General features: G+C 41.8%; 1 protein-coding gene across 1 annotated transcript in view; it reads right to left on the minus strand.

Moving 5' to 3' along the window:
- The window catches only part of CDC123 (cell division cycle 123), a 46,021-nt gene that overhangs the window by 14,828 nt on the left and 7,731 nt on the right, over positions 1-23,462 (minus strand). The window contains exons 3-8 of the mRNA XM_080917737.1: positions 19,843-19,900; positions 19,286-19,318; positions 12,984-13,079; positions 11,840-11,946; positions 3,900-3,948; positions 594-669 (exon numbers count right to left, since the gene is read on the minus strand). Coding sequence (XP_080773863.1) covers positions 594-669; positions 3,900-3,948; positions 11,840-11,946; positions 12,984-13,079; positions 19,286-19,318; positions 19,843-19,900 — 419 coding nt within the window. The remainder of the gene's footprint in view (positions 1-593; positions 670-3,899; positions 3,949-11,839; positions 11,947-12,983; positions 13,080-19,285; positions 19,319-19,842; positions 19,901-23,462) is intronic.

The following is a 23,462-nucleotide window of genomic DNA, read 5'->3' on the forward strand; positions in this document are numbered from 1 at the left end:
TCCAGACAGGATCAACTGCGCCACCTCCTGTATAGAAACTAACATGAGCTCAGGACCCTTAGTAACACATGCCAGACCTCTGTCCTAATTACTGAAGTTATTGCCATCAAAAGCTTCCTTTTTTTTCTCTTTGATTATTTTATTTTTCAATGAAACATGGTAATTGTACATATTTATTAGTTCAACAATCTAATATATATGTGATCAAAGTAACAATTGAAATTAACATTATCATACAATGAAATATAACTCAACCATAAAAATTAAATTCTAATTTTAAAAATAAAGTTTATTATTTATGTGTTTAAGGTGCATGGGTACACATGAGTGTGTGAGGGACACACACCTTTGATTAAGCAAGTGCACATGTGCTCAAAGAGTGGGAGTTCATTCTCTCCTACCATGCATTCTCCGGGATTGGCCTCACGTTAGTTATCAGACCTTTACCACAGAGCCGCCCTGCCAGCCATCTTCTTTAAAAGGCTACTTCGGGGAAAGGACTGTAACAGAGCACTTGCCTAGGATCTGCTGGGCTCCATTTCTGGGAAACATACACACATTAAAGATTACCTTCAAGGACAAAAAGAACTCACCAATAAGCTTGTTTTCTTTGACAAAGCATCGAAACTCAGCCCCAGGAATTAGCTCACACCATTTTCGGAGAACAAGCTGTGGAGAAAGGAAAAAATATAAGAGTGAGGAGACCCCGTCACATGGCGATCTTAGTATGATTGCCATTGAAAGTGGTTTAGTGACAAAGAGGCCACCTGAAACAGGAGATGTGACAGGAGATGCAACCTTGTCGAAATTGGGGTTTAGGTTTGGCTCAGTGGTTGAGCACTTGCTTAAGAAGCTCAGAGTCCTAGGAGCATCCCAGCCAGGGTGTATCCATCATTTTGAAAGATTAGATACAAGAAGTCAAATCTCTCCACCACTGTGTCACAAGCTGCCCTGTTGCTTATATATTGTATGCCTCTTGAAGAGTGTCTGTCTGTCTGCATGTCCATCCGTCCATCCATCCACCCATCCATCTTCTCAGCACTGAGGTCCTGGGTTCAATTACCAGCACAACTATTTGTAAAGCTTTAAGATGGGCATACAAACTACTTGTGAGAGTCTCAGTCTCATTCGTCTTTCAAGAAAGGGAAGAACCAAATTATTATCACTGAGGTCATAGCTGGGTAGTGGTTCCTCAATTTTTCTGGTATTTAAATTTTCTGATAATAATTTCCTCTTCTTAGAGAAAAGTAAGATTTTTATTTTTAATTAAATGTCTTAAGACTTCCAAATGCACTGAGTTCATCCTTTATTAGCATGAGCTCTGGTCTAACCTTGCAAATGTGGTATTTTAAAAACACAAGGGGCTGGGGAGATGGCTCTGCAGTTAAGAGCACTTGCTGCTTTTGCTGAGAACTGGATTCAATCCCAGCACTCACATGCTGGTCTACAACCTCCTGTAACTCTCGTACTAGGAGGATCTGATACCGTCTTCTGCGATCTGTGGGCACCAAGCACACATACAGTACACAGACATGTTTGTCAACACTCATACATAAAGTGAACAATTACAAATATTAAAAACAGACAAAAATCCTGTGAGCTTCAAACTAAAATATTATATATTCTTACGTATTAAAAGTTGATCCTGGGGTACGAGTGTGTGGAATATGGCTATGGTCAATTTTAATCTAGCAACAAATTAAGCAACTGTGGAACACTAACAGCAATAAGTCATACACAGTAGTTGGTTTTTTAAAAGTAAAAAATGGTAAAGCCGTTCCCCTGGCCCAGTTCTTCTGTTGTCCTCAGAAGCAACCAGAGCTTTCTGGTTCCTGTTTGTCTTTCTGAAGTGGTCCAGAAATATGTAAGTATTCAGCAGAAGGAAACATGTTTAAAATGCAGGCAGAAGCATATGCTACATGGGATTCTGCTTGCAAGATTTTCCACTTTAATTACGAGGAACATCACTTCCCTAGCTTGAACTCTAGTGTCTCACGGTGATGATGCTGTATCAAACAGCAAAGGACTGGGCGGTAAACTTAGCTTTAGACAACAACATTTCAACCAGCACTATACCTTATAGAACCGACTAGAACCATCTTCACAGTCCTGTGCACCTAGCCCTAACAGGTGCTTCACAGTAAGCTGTTCAGCAAACAGTAGATATAAATATGCAATGTACATGTGAATAGTGCTATAAAAGACCGAGAAAACACCCTCTGGAAATCAGGGGGGGGCACATTTGTATGTAAAGACCCCAGTAACAAGCACTAAAACCTAGTAACTATTTCGTGGCATAATAAACAATAGATTCAACAGTCTACATATACAATATATTCATAGAAGATCTATCAATAAAAAAATATTTGATACAGTGAGTATCAGTGGACAAGATTTTTCTTCATGGTACTAGAGACAAACCCAGGACCTAAAGGAGGCATACAATCACTTCACCACTAAGCTGCAACCCCAGTCCCTAGGCAAATCTTGAAAGCACATATGCTGAGTTGTCAAGAAGCAAATAATGAAGAAAGGAATTTTAATCATGGAACTAATTCTAAGATATTATAAAACCAAATATGAAAATGTTTTACAATTAAAAAGCAAAGATGATCAGTTACTTCAAACTTTTCAGAAATACTGTATTTTGACATTGCAAATTAAAAAAGAATTAGAAATAATTACAAGTGATAGCCTACTATGCAGGATTTAAAGGATAAGAAAACTCCAGAGCCAGCTAATTAGTTAAGAGTTAGCTGTATTTAAGAATATCGCCCATTGAGAGGTACCTATGTGTACATCTTCAGACACGGGAGCAAAGCCTGGAGTTTGCAATGACTCCGATCTTTCCTAACTCAAGTCACTGAGCTCCACTTCCTCCGTGCTCTGCGAGATGAGCGGGTAGCGTAAGGAGCGAGTGTGAAAGTGAAGATGCTGTTGCCCTCCGCAGGTTGCATTTGGGATGCCACTTTGGTTCCCAGCTCGCGGTGCTATTTGGAAGGCTATGGAGGAGCCGGTAGGTGGTGGCTCTGGCTGGCAGGCATGGGTCGTGAAGGTACAGACTCTGAGCTAGATTTGGTGGGGTGAAAAGTATAAAGGCATTTATGTTTTTCAAGAATGTGAACATTCTCTGTGTATAGCATATAGCATATATATATATAGAGTCTATAAGTAGTACATTTTCTTTTTCTGTGGAGATTTGAATAAAAATGGCCTCAATAGGCTCATAGATTTGAATGCTTGTTCATCAGGGAGTGGCCCTATTAGGAGGTGTGGTCTTATTAGAAGAAGTGTGTCAGAGCTTTATAGGAAGAGGGTGAGTGAGTTCTGAGGTTTCAAATGCTCGAGCTTGGCCCAGTGCTCTCTCTTCCTGTTGCCTGTCCATCTGGACGTAGAGCTTCAGCTACCTTTCTAGCACCATGTCTGCTGCATGCCACCATGCTTCCAATCATCCCAATAATGGACTAACCCCTTAACAATGGTAAGCAAGCCCTAATTAAATGTTTTCTTTTATAGGGGTTGCTGTGGCCATGGTGTCTCTACATAGCAAGAGAACATTGACTAAGATACTCCCCACCCCCATCTCTTTCGTTTGAAAGGAAGTCCCATTGTATGACTTTGACTGGCCTGAAAATTGCTTTGTAGACCAGCCTAGTCTGGAACTCAGTGATCTGTCTGTCTTGGCTGGAATTACAGACATGCACCAACGTATCCCACCATAACCCAACTAAATAATAGGTGCTCTTCTATATGTAGGACAAATTTCTTAAATTTAAAAATTTAGTGGTTTTATGTTTCCAGAGAAATTAAACTAAAATGTTTCATTTACATATACGCATCACTACTCCATGAACTTTGTCCAGGATTCTCAATATTATAAGGGTGAAAAAGTTGCTTACCTCGTACTCTATACAAGGATCTGGAGAATCATCATTACAATGAATAAATCTTTGAAGAGAAAAAACATGCAATTTTTTGTTATTTTATGTATAGACATCTTCATAAACAGTATAAGAATTTGATTCCATACAAAGTATCCAGAAACAAAGAACTAATGCAAATCCAGTCTATAGTTACTAAGCATTATTTGGTGTGAAGTACTATGCAGTCTCATTTAATCCTCAAAACAGCATGAGCAGTTCATATCATCTCCGTTTTTTCTGTCAATGGGCAAAGAATCTAAGATTCAAAGTAGTCCAAGCTTGGCAAATAAGCTAGGACTATACACAACTCAGCTGTCCAGCTCTAGTGATGGGAAGACTGTCCGCTCTCAGTGTCTGTCCTGCTGTTGAGTCAGCAGGCTGCACACTGTTGTATGACCTCAGCTCTGCCTCTGAGAGCCTCACAGCATGGCTACTCTCCATCTTCAATGAAGATAGGATGGAAGCCACTACCCACCTTAGTGCTCATCCTGAGGATGAGTCAGCACACTGAGAGCTGCTTCGTGGACATTAACTTGGCCATGGAAAGCCACAATGGCTGTCATTTCAAAAGACATTGGACAGAACAGTCCAACCCTCCTTTAAGCACCCCCTCTGAGAACTGTTTCATGAACAATAAAATATAGTAGTATAAAACGTCCATCTGTGCTAAGCACTGGACCAGGCACCAGGACCACAAAGTCGCTTAGGACTCCAATGTCCTTTAAGAGGCAAAACAGAGAAAGCTGCAGGTACACAGATCATTTCAGAACACTGCGGAGAATAGAATACTCTGATATAAAAAACAAGGAAGCATCTGGCTGGCTGTCATGTGTAGGAGGGAGAGGAGGAAGTAGAAAGGGGACCCACTGTGAGGCAAAGGGAAACAGGTCATAGCAGGACAGGAATCATGGGTGCCTGTCAGCAATGAGGACAGTGAAAGTTGTGGACATGAAGTGCTGGTTACTTTGTGTCAGTTTTGCAAAAACAGAGAAGAGGGAGCAGTGATGAGAGCCGGTCTCCATCAGACTGGCCTGTGCACAGGTCTGTGGGGCGTTTCTTTTTTAACTGATGGCTGATATGAGAGGGCCCAGTCTACTGCGGGCAGTGCCATCCCTGAGCAAGTAGTCCTAGGTTGTGTAAGAAAAGCTGAGCAAGCCATGGGGAGCAATCAGTAAGCAGCACCCCTCCATGGCCTCTGTGTTAGTTCCCGCCTTTGCTTCCCTTAATGACTCTAAGCAGGAGTAGGAAATGAACCCTTTGCCTCCACAAGCTGCTGTGGGACTGTACTTTATCACAGCAACGGAGAAGTAAAGCAAACCAGGACAAGGAAGAAAACCCCGGTGATGCAGCCTCAACAGCTACTCAATTTTATTTTTAATTAACACTGACACGAATTAATGGAAAGAATTTAGCAAAATGGGAGCAAAACAAAAAGAGATAGTTATTAAATGGCTTGAACATGTCCATAGCTTGTCATATATAATACACATGAAGAAAACAAAAGCACTTCCCTGTTTGTGGCTGTTATGGTTGGAAGTGACATGTCCCTCACAAGTTCATGGGTTAAATACTTCTCTCGAGCTGTTAGCGTGGGAACTTCAGACTGACCAACGTGGGGGTGAGTTTTTGAAGTCAGGCCAAGTCACAGTCCCTTGCCCTGTCTCTGCTTCCCGAGCACCGTGAGGTGGGCAGCTCTCCACTATGATGCTCTGCCTCGCTGTGGGCACACAGCCTGTGGTTAACGCCCATGAACTGTGAGCAGAACTAGATCCTCTTCTTGTCTTGTCACACCAGTAAGGATCCAGTTAACACAGCTGTGCTGAGCAAAAGAGCTCTACCGATGAGAGCACAGCTTCTCAGGCACAGAAAATTCCTTTTAAGGCTGCCTTGATGGTGGCGGGCAGTCAGGCATTGAAGTTCATGCTTAGCAAGCATGAAGCCTTGGATCCAATTTGAAAAAGGGGAGCATCGAGTCAAACTCAAACCCAAGCGTAAAGCCTTTTACTTCACTGAACGCGTGGCCATGTCAGCACTCGCAACCATTTGTTTTGACGTTTCAAACATGATAATTTTGGTTTATCTGACTGGCTGAAATCCAGAGAAAGCAGACTTCTCTAACCACTAATAACTGGGAACCTAATGACACAATCTACAACATATTTCAAAAGAAAGGTGCACAGTGTGCTTTATTAAGCTGGCAGTGGCCTTTCTGTTTTACAGCAGCGAATGTTTTCGTGTGCCATGCACTACTGAGTAACAAGTGCAAAAGAAGCTCACAGTCAGAAGCTACGCTTCTCTCATGGATGGAGGTGCTAGAACGCTTACTAAAACTCTTAGGCATGGGATGGGGGAGAGGGGTGGAGAGGGGAGAAAGAAATAGACAATATACATACTGATGAGACTTTAGCCTCAAACAGTATCAGTGTTGAAAAAGAAAACAAAATCTATCATTAACCAAATTTTATTTCCTTAAGAAAGTCAGGAAACGTTTGTTTTAGCGCACAATACTACACAGAGATGCTACATGAAGACTCTATTTCCCTTAAAAGCAAAAAATCCTTTGCTTCAATTCAACTAGAGTATGTTACCCAAAGGAGCTACACTTCCAAAGTAACTCTGAGTATATTTAAAATTTCTTAAGCAAAAATAAATCTTACAGGCCGTTTGATGTTGATCAAAATTGAGGCCATGAAATGTAGGGTCATTAAAAATTACTACAATTGTTCTTTAAAAGTAACTCCCCTTTCCCCACAAGGAACGGCATGAGAAGCACTAAGAATAGCGGTGGAGTGCCTATGTTTTGACCCCAGCCACTACAGAGACAAGTAGAGTACCCTAGGTTAGAAGATCTATCTCAGACAACCCAATCTACGTCAGGAAAACAGGAGCTGCTTGATGTGATGGTGTGTGTCTGCACCATGACCGGGAAGGCCGGCTGGTCCAGGAGCACTATTGCGAGCTCTACGCTAGCCTAGGCTATACAATGAGTTCCAGGCCAGCCTGGAACAGTGTGTAAGAAAATAAAAGGAAAAGGAAAAGAAGAGAGAGGAAAAGAAGAAGCAAGAGGAAGGGAGGGAAAGAAGGAAGAAAACAATTAATGAACCAGAGGTCAAGAACAAAATCAATCAAGAGCTTAGGCTCTACAACAAGCCTCTCCGCTGCTTTTCTATTGCCTCGGCAAAACACCATGACCGTCGACGTGGAGCATGGCGGCAACCAGGCAGGCACGGTGACGGAGCAGTACCCGAGAGCTTACAAACTTGATCCACAGCACGAGGCAGAGACACCAAAGGTGATGTTAGCTTTTGAAGCCAAGACCACCCCTCGTGACACACCTGCTTCAACAGGCCACCTCTTATCTTTCCCCAACACCTGCACCAGCTGTGGACCAGGCACTGCATCCTAGCCAACCATCAAGCTCTGCTCCCACGTCTCCTCCTCCACCCCTAGTGCCAGGGTTTCAGGACGGACAGACCGCCATATCCAGCCTCATGTGGGTCTTGGAAACCCACTCAGGTTCCTATGCTTGCGCTTTATCAACTGATCCATCGCCCCAGCCTCAAGTTTTTTTAAAAAATGCTTCTAAATTCCTACAAATACCAATTTCACCCTTAGTCATCATATTACAACTTAAAAATAAATACACTTTAATGCAAATGTGCATTCTACCACCCTGTATCATTATTTTTAACTGATTTAACATTTATGGAATTTTTTAAATGAGTAGTTTCAGAACATATGTGGTATCGGAGGTTATTGCTGAGAGCATTTTCTTCTGGAGATAATTAACCAGACGGATAAGTGTGTTCGTGGAGGTGCTGCTGAGACAGGAAAGGGTGACGAGAAAGGCCATTGGGAACCTGTCCAGGAGCTCAGCTTGAGCAGAAGATGGAGCAACTTGATCATAGCAAGAGCTCCCTTCAGAAAAACGGAAAAGGAAGATTACAAGACTGTGCTTCCCAGTAAACAAGGTCTTACTACACAGAACGAAACCTAAAGCAGAGGCAGAAAACAAAGGACAAACTCCGGCAAGGGACAAATCCACGTTTTGGTGGTATAGCTTTCCTTACAAGCAGATGCCATTTCTTTAGATTTTTTTCAACTATCAGTAGAAAGGGAAAATAAATGTGAAGTAAGGGAGATTAGAATTATCATAAATCTTTTCTCCAAAGAGGCAAAAATGCTGTATTTAAAAGTCAGACCCCCTGGGGTGATTTAAAGAAATGTCCTCTATGGTCACAGGCAACAGAAAACTTGGTCCCCAGGTGATGGCTCTTGTCCTTGCTGCATATTAGTGGAGCGTGCATTGAGCTTTCATAGCCCTATAGCACCCTTAACTAGCTCCTCCTGCTTCTGCTCATGGTTTACGATGAGAGCGCTCCTGCCAGCACACCTTCACTCCGCTTTCACGGGCCGTCAACCCAAAGACAGCCTTTCTTCAGTGTTTCACTGTAACACAGTAACTAAGACGAGATCTAAATCATAGGCACTGTCATCTAAATAAAGCAGGCTGAAAAATCACATGGGCACGGCTATGTCAGATCCACTGACGCACAAGAAATTTACACCTGAAACTTTGGCTGAACTTCATCTGGGATTATGTAAGTCTTATCAGCAGTTTAGTTACCGGGGATTACGATCATTTATTTTTAAATGTTTCAGAAACAACTTACAATTTTAAGCTAAAAACTCTCCTGCATTCTGCTGTCTTGCTTCGTCCTTACCCCGTCTAGTGTATCTGTTTGGTATACACTACCCATGCATTAGTAGTGCAGTAGTTGTCTTGGTTGTCAGCTGGACTACCTTGGTATTGTGATACTTGTGTTCAAGGAACCCTACTGTACAATTAGAATGACCCCCAAGCGCTAGCAAGTCAAGTATGTCAAGAGACGCCATAACGTGCACTCTGGAAGTGAAAAGGTGGAACTTCTCACAGGCACGTATGTGTAGGAAAAGAAAACCAATATATACAGTGTTCAGCACTATCTGTGATTCCAGGCATCCATTGGAGGTCTATGGGCATCTCCCCTGCAGATGGTGGGCGACTTATGGCAATAACCAGTTTTGTGATAATGTTAAGTATTATGCTAAGTGTAAATTACTAAGACCAATATATATATATATATATATCTGGTCAAATCTATTTCTCTTTAATCTAATTCCTTCATGACTGGATTTACTTTTTTATTCACTCAGCTTTTTCTTCTAATTGTTAACTGAACATCCTGTGTTTTTTTTCATATTGAAGTGACAGTCAATAAAATAATTAATAAAAGTATAGTAAGTCAGTAAGTATAATCACAGAATGCTGATGTGTAGGCGAATAATGTAGTCAGCAAATATTATGCAGATTCACGGTAAGCGCTGTAACTCAACCTCTACTTTTTAGAGCATCTTGTCTATAGTCATCAAGTGAAGAACTGGAAAGACAAGGACAAACTTACTATTTTACAGTGTTTGCCTGTGGCAGACACTGTTCCCGCTTGGCAGCCTTACTAACAGAATCTGGACTGTCCAGACTCTGAGGTGCCCGTGCTTCACAGTCACCCCTGACACACCGTGACACGTAGAGTCCCTCAAAGGTCAAGTTTGAGAGCATCTGGAGGGACAGTGGAGCCTCTAGTATGTGGGACCTACTGAAGAAAGTTAGGTGAGTGGGGTGTGCCCTGTGTCACTTCTGTTTATGGCGGCCATAGGTGGACAGGCCTCTCCTATGACAGCCCTGCAATGGTATACTATGCTGCTGCAGACTGAGGAGAACAGGAGCAATCGATGACACAGGCAAAACCTCAAAACATACAATAAACTTTTGCACCATGTAAGTTGTTAAGCTTAGGTATTCTGTCAGTGACAAAACTAACCAACACATCTAACTAACTTCCAGAAATATGTACCCGGCTGGAAGTTTTACATCCACTGCTGAATGTCAAAGCTGATTTTTAAAACCAGCAGCTTCAAAATTAAAAGCAATGTGAACCTATGTTTGGAAAGACAAAGATGTCCTCACACTCTCACTGCAATGAAGAAAAAAGTCAGTGAGAGGCCCTATCAATTAGTCAATGGATACAAAGTAAGAGGCCCTATCAATTAGTCAATGAATACAAAGTAAGAGGTCCTATCAATTAGTCAATGAATACGAAGTAAGAGGCCCTATCAATCAGTCAATGGATACAAAGTAAGAGGCCCTATCAATTAGTCAATGGATACAAAGTAAGAGGCCCTATCAGTTACTCAATGGGTACAAGGCAGTGTGAGTGTGACTTAGTTCAAGATCTCTTTATTCATAGCTTTAGATTTTTTTTTTAAAAAAGGGCAGAACATGAGAGGCAATAACTTTGATCCACACAGAGAGATCTTCCAGAATACAAATGTAAAACCACTTCTACATTATTAAAATGACAAATGAGAGCCATAAACCCCCAGTGACACCTGTGCCAGTGTGACCAACCACACAAAAACAGTGTTTTGTTTTGAATTTTGTTAATTTCTATAAAGTCAGAAATACCTGCTTAACACTCTTGCCCCTATATGTTTTTTTTTTTTTTTTTTTTTTTTTTTTTTTTAATGATGCTAGGGACTGAATGCAGGGCCTCATGCAAGCTGATCACACACTCGATGACTGAACTACCTAGTCCTGCTAGATCTCCTTCAAGATAGGAGTGGAGGCTGAGGCAGAGTGAACTGGAAGAACCAGCCCAACTGCATGACTAATAAATACATGTGTGCATACTCATGCAAACACTGGATTTCTGTAGCTTAAAGCTGAGTTTACAGGCTCGTGTAACTGAGACAAACTGGTGTTTAGAAGATGAACAGAAAGGGGTGTCTAGAATAGCTTCCCTGCTAATGGGACAAAGGAAATACTGGAGCACACACTCAGTGGTATGTGCTCTGCCTTGTCATAGTCAGCAGCAGGTTGAGTTTAGTCAGACAGTGACCATCAAGAGGAGACAGTAATTCTATACTTTTTAAAATGCATCCTCAAATCTGCTTTAAGGTTCTTTATTGCAGAGCTTTATAGAAGAAAAGAGGATTGTTCAAACAGATCATATTATCGGTATCTAGTAGCAGACATGACCTATGGAGCAGTAAGAAGAACTGGATCCCACTCGCCAAGCTGAACTGGAGAGTTGGCCCAGTGGTTACGAGCACTGGCTGATCTGCCAGAGGACCCAGGTTCAATTTCCAGCACCCACACAGCAGCAGGCAACATCTACAACTCTAGCTCCAGGGGAGTCAGTGCTTTCTTCTGGACTCCAAAGTCGCCAGGCATGCAAGTGACACACAGACATAAACACGCAAGCAAAACACCACATACATAAAACAAATTAAAAAGTCCAGTATTAAAAAAATGGGGCAGGTGGGCTGGCAAGGTGGCTCAGGAGGTAGAGGCACTTGGTACCAAGCCTGAGAACCTAGTTTGACCCCTGAATCCACACAGTGTTGGGAGAGAACCAACTCCCACAAATTGCCCTCAAACCTCCACGTATTCTCTGTGACACTTGTACAAACATACAAACAAAATAAAATTATTTGAAAAATTTTAAATAATCCTTTCACAGACAGAAGCAGGAATATTTACATTATATCTGTGAGGGAATAGACACCTAGAATATATACAACTGCCTGTGTAGCTTGCTCACCTCACTTTCCTGTTTTTCCTCATCAGTAGTTATTTCTATTATAAGCATACTTGAATTTTATAACAGGACAAATTACTAAAATGTTTACTATATATAAATCTTGATAGGCATACCCACGGGTTAGCATCTATTTAACAGAAAAGGGGAAGTTTGCTCCAGTACTCATTTAGCGTTAGGACCAGGAAGCAGCTCCTGATGCAGGACTGTTAAGAGTCCTGCACGAGAGACAGCGCAATGTCACCAATGGGACGCAGCTACTCACAAGACACTTACGGCTGTGTGAAGTCACGAGTGATGAAATCCGAACTCTTGAAAAGCAGGAAGATGTCACTGAGGGTTTTACACTTCAGAGAACTGTTCATCGCTATCCAGTATGCATCCTAAACAATAAACACGTGTGAGTTGAGACGCACCCCGCCAGTGCGGCTCAGGAACATACATGAGAGCGGTGACGCAGCACCTCCAGGGGAAAGAAAGCAGCCGAGGCAAGACTAGAACTGCCAATCAGAAAGAATCTTCCTATCTTACGTGGAAAACAAAGAAAATTTAAAACATTATTCATATAGATAAAAAGTTGACTGAGGAACTAAAATGAATTTAGAAACTTCTACATGATAAAAATCTTTACCATTTCTCCCAATGAAAAAGATAGTAAATGTCTGGTTAAAGAAAGTACACCCAATATCATATTTAATTCCACAAAAATATCAGGATGTACATAGCAAACCACACAGCTGAATAAAAAATAATGCAACTGTCAACTCTGAGGATGGAAAAATATAAAATGAGAAGATGCTAGTGATCACAATAGCACACCTCGGGTGAGGACGTGGTGTGTGCGAAAGTTACAGCAAACACTGAATACATAGAGTAACAAAAGTGAGTCCTACACTTCCTGCCACTGTGCACAAGCGTGTGCATGTGTGTGCGTGTGTGTGTGTTCTCGAGTGTCTATATTTGTAAGGTTAGAGGACAACTTTGAACAGTCAGTTCTCTCCTGCCTTGTGAGTCCCTGGCATGAAACTCAGGTCATCTAGCTGGATGGCAGGTACTTTTACCCACTGAGCTATCTCTCTGGTCCAACATACATTAGTACTTTTCAATGGAGAAAATCTTACTCAACTGAATAGGTGAAGTTTTAAATAATGCAGACTATGAACATACCCAGAATTCTAGTCCAATTGGCAACACAAAAGGTCAAATTATCTTTTGGCACAATACACAGTATTTCACAGAAAGTACAAACAGCAAAGTCAAAAGAATAAAACAACAGAGGAAACAATACAATAATCTCAATGGTATTTTTCCTGAAATTAGGAATACAATGGAAGGTACAGTAGGTCCTCTGTGGGAATAGAAAATGAAATAAACAACAAAGCAAACAACTATTCAGTGAGATTTCTTTATGTCTTCCTACCCTTGGCGCACTCCAGTTAAGCTTAGGGAAGACACTACCCCCCAGCGAATTGATAGCTTCTTGGACTTGAGTGTTGAACTCAGGAAACTCTGGAGCCTATAGAGACAGAGAACAAACTGTGAGCAAGTCAACATCATTAGAAGAGGTACAGAAATCATAATTAATATTTCAATGCTTTAGTTAGGGTATTAAAAACAAAATTATCTATAATACAAATTATTGTTCCTATTCTTGCATTAAATTAAATAAAATCACCAAGAAAACAGTATTTACCAGAGAAATAATCAGCTTCTTAAACGGTACTTTCCAAAACAATCAAAACCCACATGTCAGAAAACACAGATGTCACCAAGTACACGGTACCTGAGGAACAAACCAGTGGTTCTTTCTGTGATGGCAGACGCCCTGTATCCCCCCACAAGGCAAGTAAAGGCAGGAATCAGGTTAGAAATCCTTGACTATACAGGAAGTTCAAGGTCAAGAGGTGCTACATGACACTGTCTCTAAGGGGTCTGAGTGAGGGTGGGGAGAAGTGAGGGTAAGGCAGTGGATGAGTGTGCTTTGCATGGGAAGCATAAGGACCCAAGTTTAACCCCTCAGTACAAAAAGATTTGACTGTTTCCCTTAAATCCTCAAAATCATCCAATCTTATGAAACACTAAACCATGAATCCTACAGAAAAACTTAAATTATAAAAAAGTCTACATATAGCACAGCATTATGTAGTTTTTCACTGTACCTGAACTATGAACTCAGTAAAGTGTAGCTAACTCATAATGCTGAGAAAGAGTCTCTGGATATCCTGTCTGAAAGGGGTTCAGGGGTCATGTAGTAACTTAATACTCCTGATCACCCGGTCTTTTTCCATTCTCATTTGAACCAGTTTTAATGCCTACTTGGTTCCTCCAAGAGTTAGGGGTCAAATCCTGAAAACATGCTAACCGAAGTCCCTATCTATACTGGAGTTAGGACTTTATACTCTGAAAACTACTTATAAACAGACTACACAAATATCACTGTTTGAAGCTCACAGCTCAATTAGCCGGTCTCGAACATAAATAGCAGTGAGTTGTCTAGGAAAATGTTCCTACCGTGGGCGAGATAAAAACCCATTTTCATTTGCTATCCCTAGACTTTCTGAGACCTCACCGGCTGCCTTTCTAATCTGAATGCTGTACCACTCACTCAGAAAGGGTAGGCTTCTTTTCCTCCCTTTTCTCTCTCTCTCTCTCGTTCTCTCTTTATTATTTTTGTTGTTGTTGTCTTAATTGTTTTTTAAGAAACACAAAATGCTGTGGGGGTAGGGAAGAAGGGAGGAAGGGAGGGAGGGAAAGAAAGAGAGAAAGGGAGGGGGAGAGAGAGACTTGGAGAAGAGGGAAGAAAGAACTGTAGATGGGATGTAATATGTAAGAGAATAATAATGATTTAAAAAGAACCACGAAATGTATACAAAAGGTGTATTTTCTCATGTTCCTAGATTCAAACATTGGATCTGGTAGACTTAACTCACACCTGTCTGTGTTCTTGTTTTGTTTTACTTTGCTGTTTCTTTCCAGCCAAATAAAGCTAAGTGAACTGTTATCTCTGTCTTCCTTTCTTTCAAGTTTTCAAGACAAGGTTTCTCTGTATAGCCCTGACTATCCAGAAACTCACTGTGTAGACCAAGCTGGCCTCAAATTCAGAGATTCGCCTGCCTCTGCCTCCCAAGTGCTGAGATTAAAGGTGTGCTCCACCATGGCCAGGTGTTAGTGTGCATTTCTTTTCTTTATTCACTAAGTTATTTTACCTCACATCCTTGTTCCTCTCCTCCCTTCCCACCCCATCTACCTCTCTTCCCCTTCTCCTCAGAAAAGGGGAGGTCCCCCCATGTCTATCAGCAACCTTGGCATATCCAGTTGCATAAAACTATGGAGGGAACTCTTCTATTGAGGCTAGACAAGGCAGTGCAATTGGAGGAAAGGGATTCATCGGGAATGCACTCAGAGACAGCCTCTGCTCCCACTTCAAGGGTCCCACATGAAACCCAGCTGCACAACTGTTGTTATATATGTGCAGAGGGCCTGTCAGTTTCATGTATGTTCTTTGTGAGCCCCCTTGGGTCCAGGTTAGTTGACTTTGTAGATTTCCTTGTGGTATCCTTGACTCCTCTAGTTCCCACAACCCTTCTCCCATGCTCTTCCACAAGCTTCCCCAAAATCCACTTAATGTTTGGCTGTGGTCTCTGCATCTGTTTACATCAGTTGCTGGGTGAAGCCTCTCTGATGATGATTATGTTAGGCTCCTATTTGCAAGTATCACAGAATATCTTTAGCAGTATCAGGCTTGAGCTTCCTTTTATGGTATGGGTCTGAAGCTGGGCCAGTCATTGGTTGGCCCTTCCCTCAAATTCAGCTCCATCTTTTATCCCTGCACATCTTGTAGGCAGGGCCAATTGTGGGTCTAAGGTTTTATGGCTGGTTTGGTGTCCCCTCCACTGGAAGTCTTGCCTTGTTATAGGAAGCTGTATATTTCCTAAAGGGGGAAAATGACGAGGAGGAATAAAGACCCTGGCCATCATTTAAAACTGGTTAATGCATGAATGCAAAGTCTACATTCATGACTTTGACTCTGCACTGTGCACACTTGTATGGGAACCTAGGGATTTTATGTCACTTGCTATCATACTGTCACTTGCTATGTACTTTTTTTAAATTTTATTTTGTTTCATGTGTGACTGTTTTGTGTGTGTGACTCTTTTGCCTACATGTATGTATGTATGTATGTACTGTGTAGTATCCGAGTCTTATACAATAGAGGCCAGAAAAAGGCACCAGATCCCCTGGAACTGGAGTTACCGATGGCTATAAGCCGCCACGTGGGTCTCCACTGGGAACACAGCAGTGCTCTTGACTGCTGAGCCATCACTCCAGTCCCTGTGTACACTCTGAGCCGATTCAGAGGAGGGACACTGAGAGTGTAAGTTCACCATGGTGCTTCTGAAATCTTGATTGTTATTTCCCTCTTTGTTTTCCAGACATGGTTTTTAGCCCAAGATGGCCTCCAGATTGCAGCCCTCACACTTGAGCCTCCTGAGTGCTCAGATGATATGCCTGTGGCTCATACTGTCCCTCCTCCCTCCAGCTGTGGAGAGGAGTGCTCCCATTTGATGACCTTTTACTTATACTGAGAATGATTTACTCTGGATTTTCCTTCCCTGGACCAGGCTTCAGTATCACTCGACTAAGAGTTCTCCATCCCTGAGTGTTCCTATTGCCCATCTCCACTTACTTCTACCTGGAGAACCTAATTACTTAAATACCCATTAGCTTTTTATTTTTATTAGAATGGTTAATGTCAGGCTGGTGAGAATGCTTATACACCATTCACAGATTCTCCCTTTCACCCACGTGCTTCACCATTGTTCTCCAAACCTTATTCTCTATGCATGTCTACTTCTAGTTATAATCATGCAAGGAGTTCTCTTCCCATGCCATTTTAGACCACACTGCAATTACTAAGTTCCTTTACCCCTAAATACAGATTATGTACATATTTCTAAATATATATTTATTTACTTTTATAAAAGAGTAAAATGATCAATCAAGAGGCTTACAGAAAGAGAACACTATTGTCTAAACTCTAGATTGTACTGAAGCACGCCCACTGTTCTAACAGAGCCTTTTATAGTAAAAGAAAATCAGAACCTTCTCCTTATATAGACTCCAGTCCAGAGCATCCACTGTAGTTAGGTGCCATGTTTCATTGCTCTCCTATACTCTCTAACAGCTCCTATTGCTATCTTTCTTATTGGTTGTGACTTTGATATTTTGGAAGGGTATATAGAGAGCTGGTTTCTGGGATCTGCCTTCTAACCATTATTCTCGTCCATTTCCTTAGTTTCTGACACAGCAAGCTACTGTGGACCAGTCCACTTTCCCATCTTCATTCCTGGAGTTCTGTAAGAAGTTTCAGGTTAGTGGAGAATGGTATTCAAAAGCCAGCATAACGGCATAAAGTACACTCTCTGCTACCATGATGAATGTCACTGATTCTGCACCTTCTCAGTACACCAGAGTATGGAAAACACACACACATACACACATACACACACACACACACACACAGAGAGAGAGAGAGAGAGAGATAGACAGACAGACAGACAGACAGACAGACAGACAGACAGACAGACAGAAACAGAGAGAGGAGAAACAGTGAGAATTCTGATTTTAAAAGATACATCAAAAAAGACATATCTATTTATTTGTCTAGTATACAAGTTTTTGTGCAATGTGTGTGTAAGTGCCCATGTGTAAGCCAGAAGCCATAAATATGAAATATCCTGGAATTACAAGTGGTTATTTGCCACCTGATATAGATGCTGTGATTCGAACCTAGGGAGTCTGTATTAGTGGTAAGCATTTCTGCCCATTGAACTATCTCTCCAATTCCCACTGTTCTATTTTAATGTTTGCATCTCTCCAAAATTCATGTCAAACCTAAACCCCAACCATTGTGACATTAGGAGGTATGACATTAAGAAAGTTAAATCATGAGGGGGTTACACCTTCATGAATAGTTAACAGCTTTATAAAAAACATCAGAGTCTCCTGGCTTTACAACTCTCCTGTCTCCTTTGACACAAAAATAAGGTGCCATCTTGAAGCAGAGATAAGCTCTCCCCAGACATTATGTGTAGCTTGTTCTTGGACTTTCTTTGAGAAATAAAGTTCTATTATTTCTACATTACTCACTAGAAATGGGATCCATGTGACAAGAAAGCAGAAAGAGGAGCTATCTGAGAAAAATGCGAGCAGCATGGAGAAGGGAGAAGTCAATGGGAAAATGAAGAAAAGCAAAGCGAAACAATATACACGTATGGAGACATCATGATAACACCCATTTCTTTATATTAACCAAGAAGCTGATTTTAGAAACAAGGCACTAAAGAGACGGTTCAGTAGGTGGAGGACCTGCTTTTCATGAGTTGATCCCCAGAATCCACATAAAAACTCAAGGCCCACATTATGGCGCATACTTACAATCCCCCTAGTTAGAGGTGGGGTGGGAAGAAATCTGGGGTTTGCTGGCCAGCTGGCCTAGCCCATTTGGCAAGCATCAGGGCAATGACAGACTCTATCTCACAGGAAATGGATGGTGTTCTTAAGGTTGTTGTCTAGAATCTACATGCACATGTATCTGTGCCGTGCCCACCTATAAACGTGTACCTGCACATACATACATAATAAATGGATACTAACAAGTAAATCAATAATTAGTATACTTTGTTATGACAGCAGGAACAAACTAACTTACAGACATATCTATCCATCCATATTATTTAAAGGTTAGCTCTTACACTAATCACCGTTATCCTCTTTAAGATCCAGGTCAGATGTGTCAATGGATGGACAGTTCCACACTCAAGAGTGTATACACGGCACTGAGTGGGTAAGTAACCAAAAAAGGAGGACATAGGGTTCGGATGGGATGGGAGAGGGTCTGAGAAGTTAGAGGGAAGTAGGTATGAATGTGGTCAGAATATACTGCACGCAGGTATGAAATTCCCAAAGAATTCATAAGAATATATCTTAAAAATCTTGGCGACGTTGCTTCCCATTTAATTATTTCTGGATGCCCTCAGTTAACTGTTCTCTCCACTTTCACACCCTGGCATCTACCTCCTGCCTTATATCATCCTTTCCCCTGTTGGCAAACCCTCTGATGGCCGGAATCAAATGTCCACCATAGTGTCCGGGGTAGGACAGAATCACCCTGAATGGAACATGATTTTCCTATGTAAGAGCGGTATCCATGGCATCCAGAGTAAACAAGTCATCAATTTCCCATCTCTGCGTCTGTTGCCATGGTGCCTTAAGGAAACAACACCACTTTTAGACCTCTCCATATTTTTTTTTCCATATAACCTTGAAAGGATCTCTCTTCAATCAAAACAAACAGAAGTACCCTTGAGTGCTTCAGTCTCACTTGAAAGGAAGAACTTGATGCCATTTAACTATCCTTGAATACGTAAATGCTGACTTTTCACTTTAATTCCCACTCATCTGGGATCCCCAGAGTTAATATTTGACTTGATTGCATCTTTCAGAGTCTAACAAAAACGAGCAGAGCACGTTGAATATGTACTTTTAGATATTTCGTTTGTAAGTAGAAGGGGAAAGCAGGCAAACAGTGCTTGCCTGTCAAACAGTGATGAGTTTCTTTTTACAAATAGTAAGTGATCATACACAGATAGTGAGCTGCCCCAGGCAAACCCATCAAGCCAGAGGCAGGCACTTAGGCCTCCTGTGTGACTGTGCTCTTACCGTGAGTGTGGTTGTGCTCTCATCATCGGACCACTGCATGAACAGACAGAAAGAAAACATTCCATTTAAACACCATATTGGGATAACAAAGGCAGTGCACAATCTGAAAACAATGCTCAGAAGACATCTTCTGCTGGACATAGTGCAGGAGGAAGTGGCTCATCACGTAAATGCATTTGCTCCTTAAGCATGAGGACCTGAGTTGTCATCCTCATGGGAAAAGCCACAAGTGCATGCCTGGAACCAAGGTGTTGGAGAGGGGTTGAGGGTGTCCCTGGGGCTGGCTGGCCAGGGCTATCCTAGCTGAAAAACAGTGAGTTCCAGGTTCAACAAGAGAATATCTCAGGGGAGGAAGACAGAGCAGGATACTAGAGGCTCTTCACAGGCCTCTGCATGCACATGCTTGGGGCACTTAGAGGTGTACACAGTCATATAGCACACACATACACTCGTGTGTGCGTGTGTGCGTGTGCGTGTGTGTGTGTGTGTAAGATCTATGGAAAGCATTTCAGAGTTGCTAAAATTAGGACAGACACTACAGAATATTCTCTACCTACCTGGGTTTCCTCCGATTCATTATCGCTGTCTGGCTGGGAGCATGTAGGGGGATCTTCCCTAAGAAAACACGAAGCAAACTTAGGTGAGGAAAATACTCTGCTCACATAAAGTCCTAATTTTAAATGTACTGAATTTATAAAGTAAATTAAGGCAAAGAAAAAAAAAGCAGATCGCTTTAAGATTGATAAGTAATATAAAGAAATGTTCACTTCTTGAGACAAAGCAAATTAAAATATGGAATTAATTAGAGTATACTGTCAATAAAAGACGTGAGAATAAAAACATCTGGCTGCGTAGAAAGCACTGAAAATAGCAAGAAAAGCCCAGACTCCATCTTTCCTAATACTGAAAAAAATCATCTACAACTTTGGCCCAAATATTTGAGAAAATGGTAGCAGATATGGAAGGTCAGACAAGATAAGGACAGACAGACAGAGGAAATGAGAAGAGCCATCTACCCAGCCAGTGGAACAGAACTGAGGGCAAAACCAAGGCCTTTCTTGTCTTTTCTTTTTTATTTTGTTCTTTTGTTTGTTTGTTTTCAAGACAGGGTTTCTCTGAAGATCTTTTCTTCACACAGGGAAAGCTGAGCATACCCAGTGGTGCCACAGGTTAGTCTGGATCCACACTGAATTACACAAGCACGTGAAGGCAGGATGGGGAGAGGGTAGGCAGCGGGCAGGCAGGCCCATAAACTTGCCACACATTTCTTTGCAGTTATTCTGCCTTTGCTCCCATCACACCCCAGAAGGAATTTCTCCTATTAGACTATCATCAAGGCTCATCCTGACAGTGGAGTTCCTCCCACGCAGTACCACCTGGTTCTGCACCTGGCCACCGGAAGTCCTTGCAGCTTCTGGAATGCTTTCACCGCTCTGTAGGGAAGACTGAACTGGCCTTATTGAGGATAAGGAGGTCACATGGAAAAGAACACCCAAGTACAACATTAACTGTCAGGTGTGTGAGGAAGTCCATCTTATGATGTCCCACCTCAGTCTGTTTACCAAAGGACTACATCCATATGACTTTAACAAGACAACAGAAGACTTGCCCAGGAAGTTTTCCTTTAAAGAAAGGTCAGATTTTTACCATATGTATAAACTAACAAGAGTGCCCCTCCTACAGCTTGGCTGGCACCAGATGTCATGAGATTCTTGACTCCAAACTGAAGGCGCTGTTACTCACGGCACTGCAGAAAGCATGAGCTCCATCTCTGAACCGTTTCCCCTTGGCCATCAAATCTTACAGGGCAGCACAGGGTGGTCCAGGTTTGCAGGAGAACCGAGAGAGCAAACTCTCAAGGAGCTGCACCTTTTACAAAGGGATCCAGGCATAACCCAGGGGACATATCTAACCTGCTCTATTCTGGAAGGAGACACCTTCTTCTCAGGCTGCCTGACAGGTACACACTCTTGGAAAGATGGTCAAGGACACAGCTGGCAGTGAATCTCCTCAGCAAGATATGCAGCAATGTGAGAGACACCACTAGGAAATTAGTTTTAAAAAAAACCCAGAATGTGCCCTGGTTTAAGCTGCTAAGTTTGAGGTGCAGGATTGTGCCACACTAGATAAGGGAGCAAGATGATTATCATGCAATATAAAACATAGCGCAGAAAATCCCAGGACTATTACCTAGGGAAAAGGCACAAAGCAGAATGACGTAGGGCCTTAGAGCACATTGAAAGACCGTGAGCTGTGCCTTCCAATCTTGAATGTGGGCAATTTTCTGCCTAGAACTGCATAGCAAGCCAACTACTCTGCTCACCAACACCAAGCACAAGAGAGAGGAATAAAACTGTTCTCATACAGATAACTACCCAGAAGCTTTCCCTAGACATTCCAAAACTGTTTCAATAAAAGAGTAAACCAAGAGAAACAAAATTCCAACGCAGAAGCAAATCCCAGCTGAAAATGGTGTGCTCACCCTACAGAACTGTCAACTGAAGTCAGCTGTGGAAAACATGAGCTATATGTACATGTCCATGAGAATATCTATAAAATATCAAAGATAAACAGAGAAAACGAAGCGAAATGTAAAGTATACTCATTAGCTCCACTGAAGTTAAAAGATGTCTAGACACCATCATGACACAAGACAGCTAGGCACGCCTATCATTCTAGCTGCGTGAAGGACTAAAATTGAAGAAATCAACTAAACCCAGGACAGACTCGCCTGTGAGACCTGTATGTTAAAGGCAAATAAACAGCAACAAAAAACAATGTACCTACAGCAGTCAGCAGCAATGGCCTAAGACAGTAAACCTAACAGCGCTGATTCATATACAGTTATTGTAAAGACAGATGGTATAACAGCTAAGTCAGACTGGAGAGAAGGCTGAGCAGTAAAAGTGCTTTCTACACAAACATAAGGCCCCAAGTTCAAATCCCCAGACCTCCTGGAAGCTACAGCTAGTAAGCCTGACATATATGAAAAACAATAGGAAACTGTCTCAAACAAGGCAAAAGGTAAGGCCCAACACCTGAGATGGGCCTCTGACCTCCATGGACAGAGCACAGACACAGGACAGAGGCACGAAGTCTGAACACATCACAGAAAATAATATTGAGAGGTAACATTTGAAAAGAATGGTGATAATGTAACTGATCTGATGTATGAAGCTACATACTGAACATACTTGTTCACACTACAATGTGCTCTTCCCACACTAGAGAAAGCAGAAGAGCATAGTCTCTTTGTGAACACAAAACTGGTGCTCTTAACTCACCAATCTGTAGTGATATCAGTTCCTCAAATCCTAATAAACATTCCACACTGAGAAGGGCTGAGTTCCCAGCTCCAAAGCCTGGTAACCAGACACCACCTTCCAGGGAGTGACAATACAGTGTGTTGTGCACTTGTGAGTCCTTACAGAGCCAGCCTCGTCTCTTGCATTTAACTGAATGCCACACTGTAATTTCCAATGAAATGTGACCGTTAACATGGTGTACTTAGCCGTACAAAACAAAGATCTTCAAAACTTGAAACTGTGGGGGCTGAAGAGATGGCTCAGCAGTTAAGAGCATTGGCTGCTCTTGCAGAGGACCTGGGTTCAATTCCCAGCACCAACACAGTGGGTCACAGTCATCTATAACTCCTGTTCCAGGATATTTGATGCCCTTCTTCTAACCTCCACAGTGAGCAGGCACACATGAAAGGCACACATGTGGCAAACAGACAAACATGAAAGCAAAACTTTTATTCAATAAAAAATAAATAACGATATAAAAATTGTGCTTTTTACTCTAAAATCAATATTGTCCTTGCATATGTGTGTTTGCATATATCTGTATAGATATATAGATATATAAAATCAGCATATTCATAGTTCTGCAGAGAACTTATCAAAATGCCACTTAGTATGACACAAAATAAGGCCACTGTGAACAATGATGACATTTTTAAAGTGCAGGTTTAATAGGTAAGGTAGCCCAAGGTACCAACCTAATATTTAGGGCTCTGTGTATTTTCTTTTTGCAATTTAGGAGGTCAGGTTATTTTAAAACTCTCTCTCTCTCTCTCTCTCTCTCTCTCTCTCTCTCTCTGTGTGTGTGTGTGTGTGTGTGTGTGTGTGTGTGTGTGTGTATCTGTGCATGGCATGGTATATGCATAAAGGTCAGA

Source organism: Micromys minutus (genome assembly GCF_963924665.1).
Source record: "Micromys minutus genome assembly, chromosome: 6".
In the NCBI taxonomy this organism is placed as follows: domain Eukaryota; kingdom Metazoa; phylum Chordata; class Mammalia; order Rodentia; family Muridae; genus Micromys; species Micromys minutus.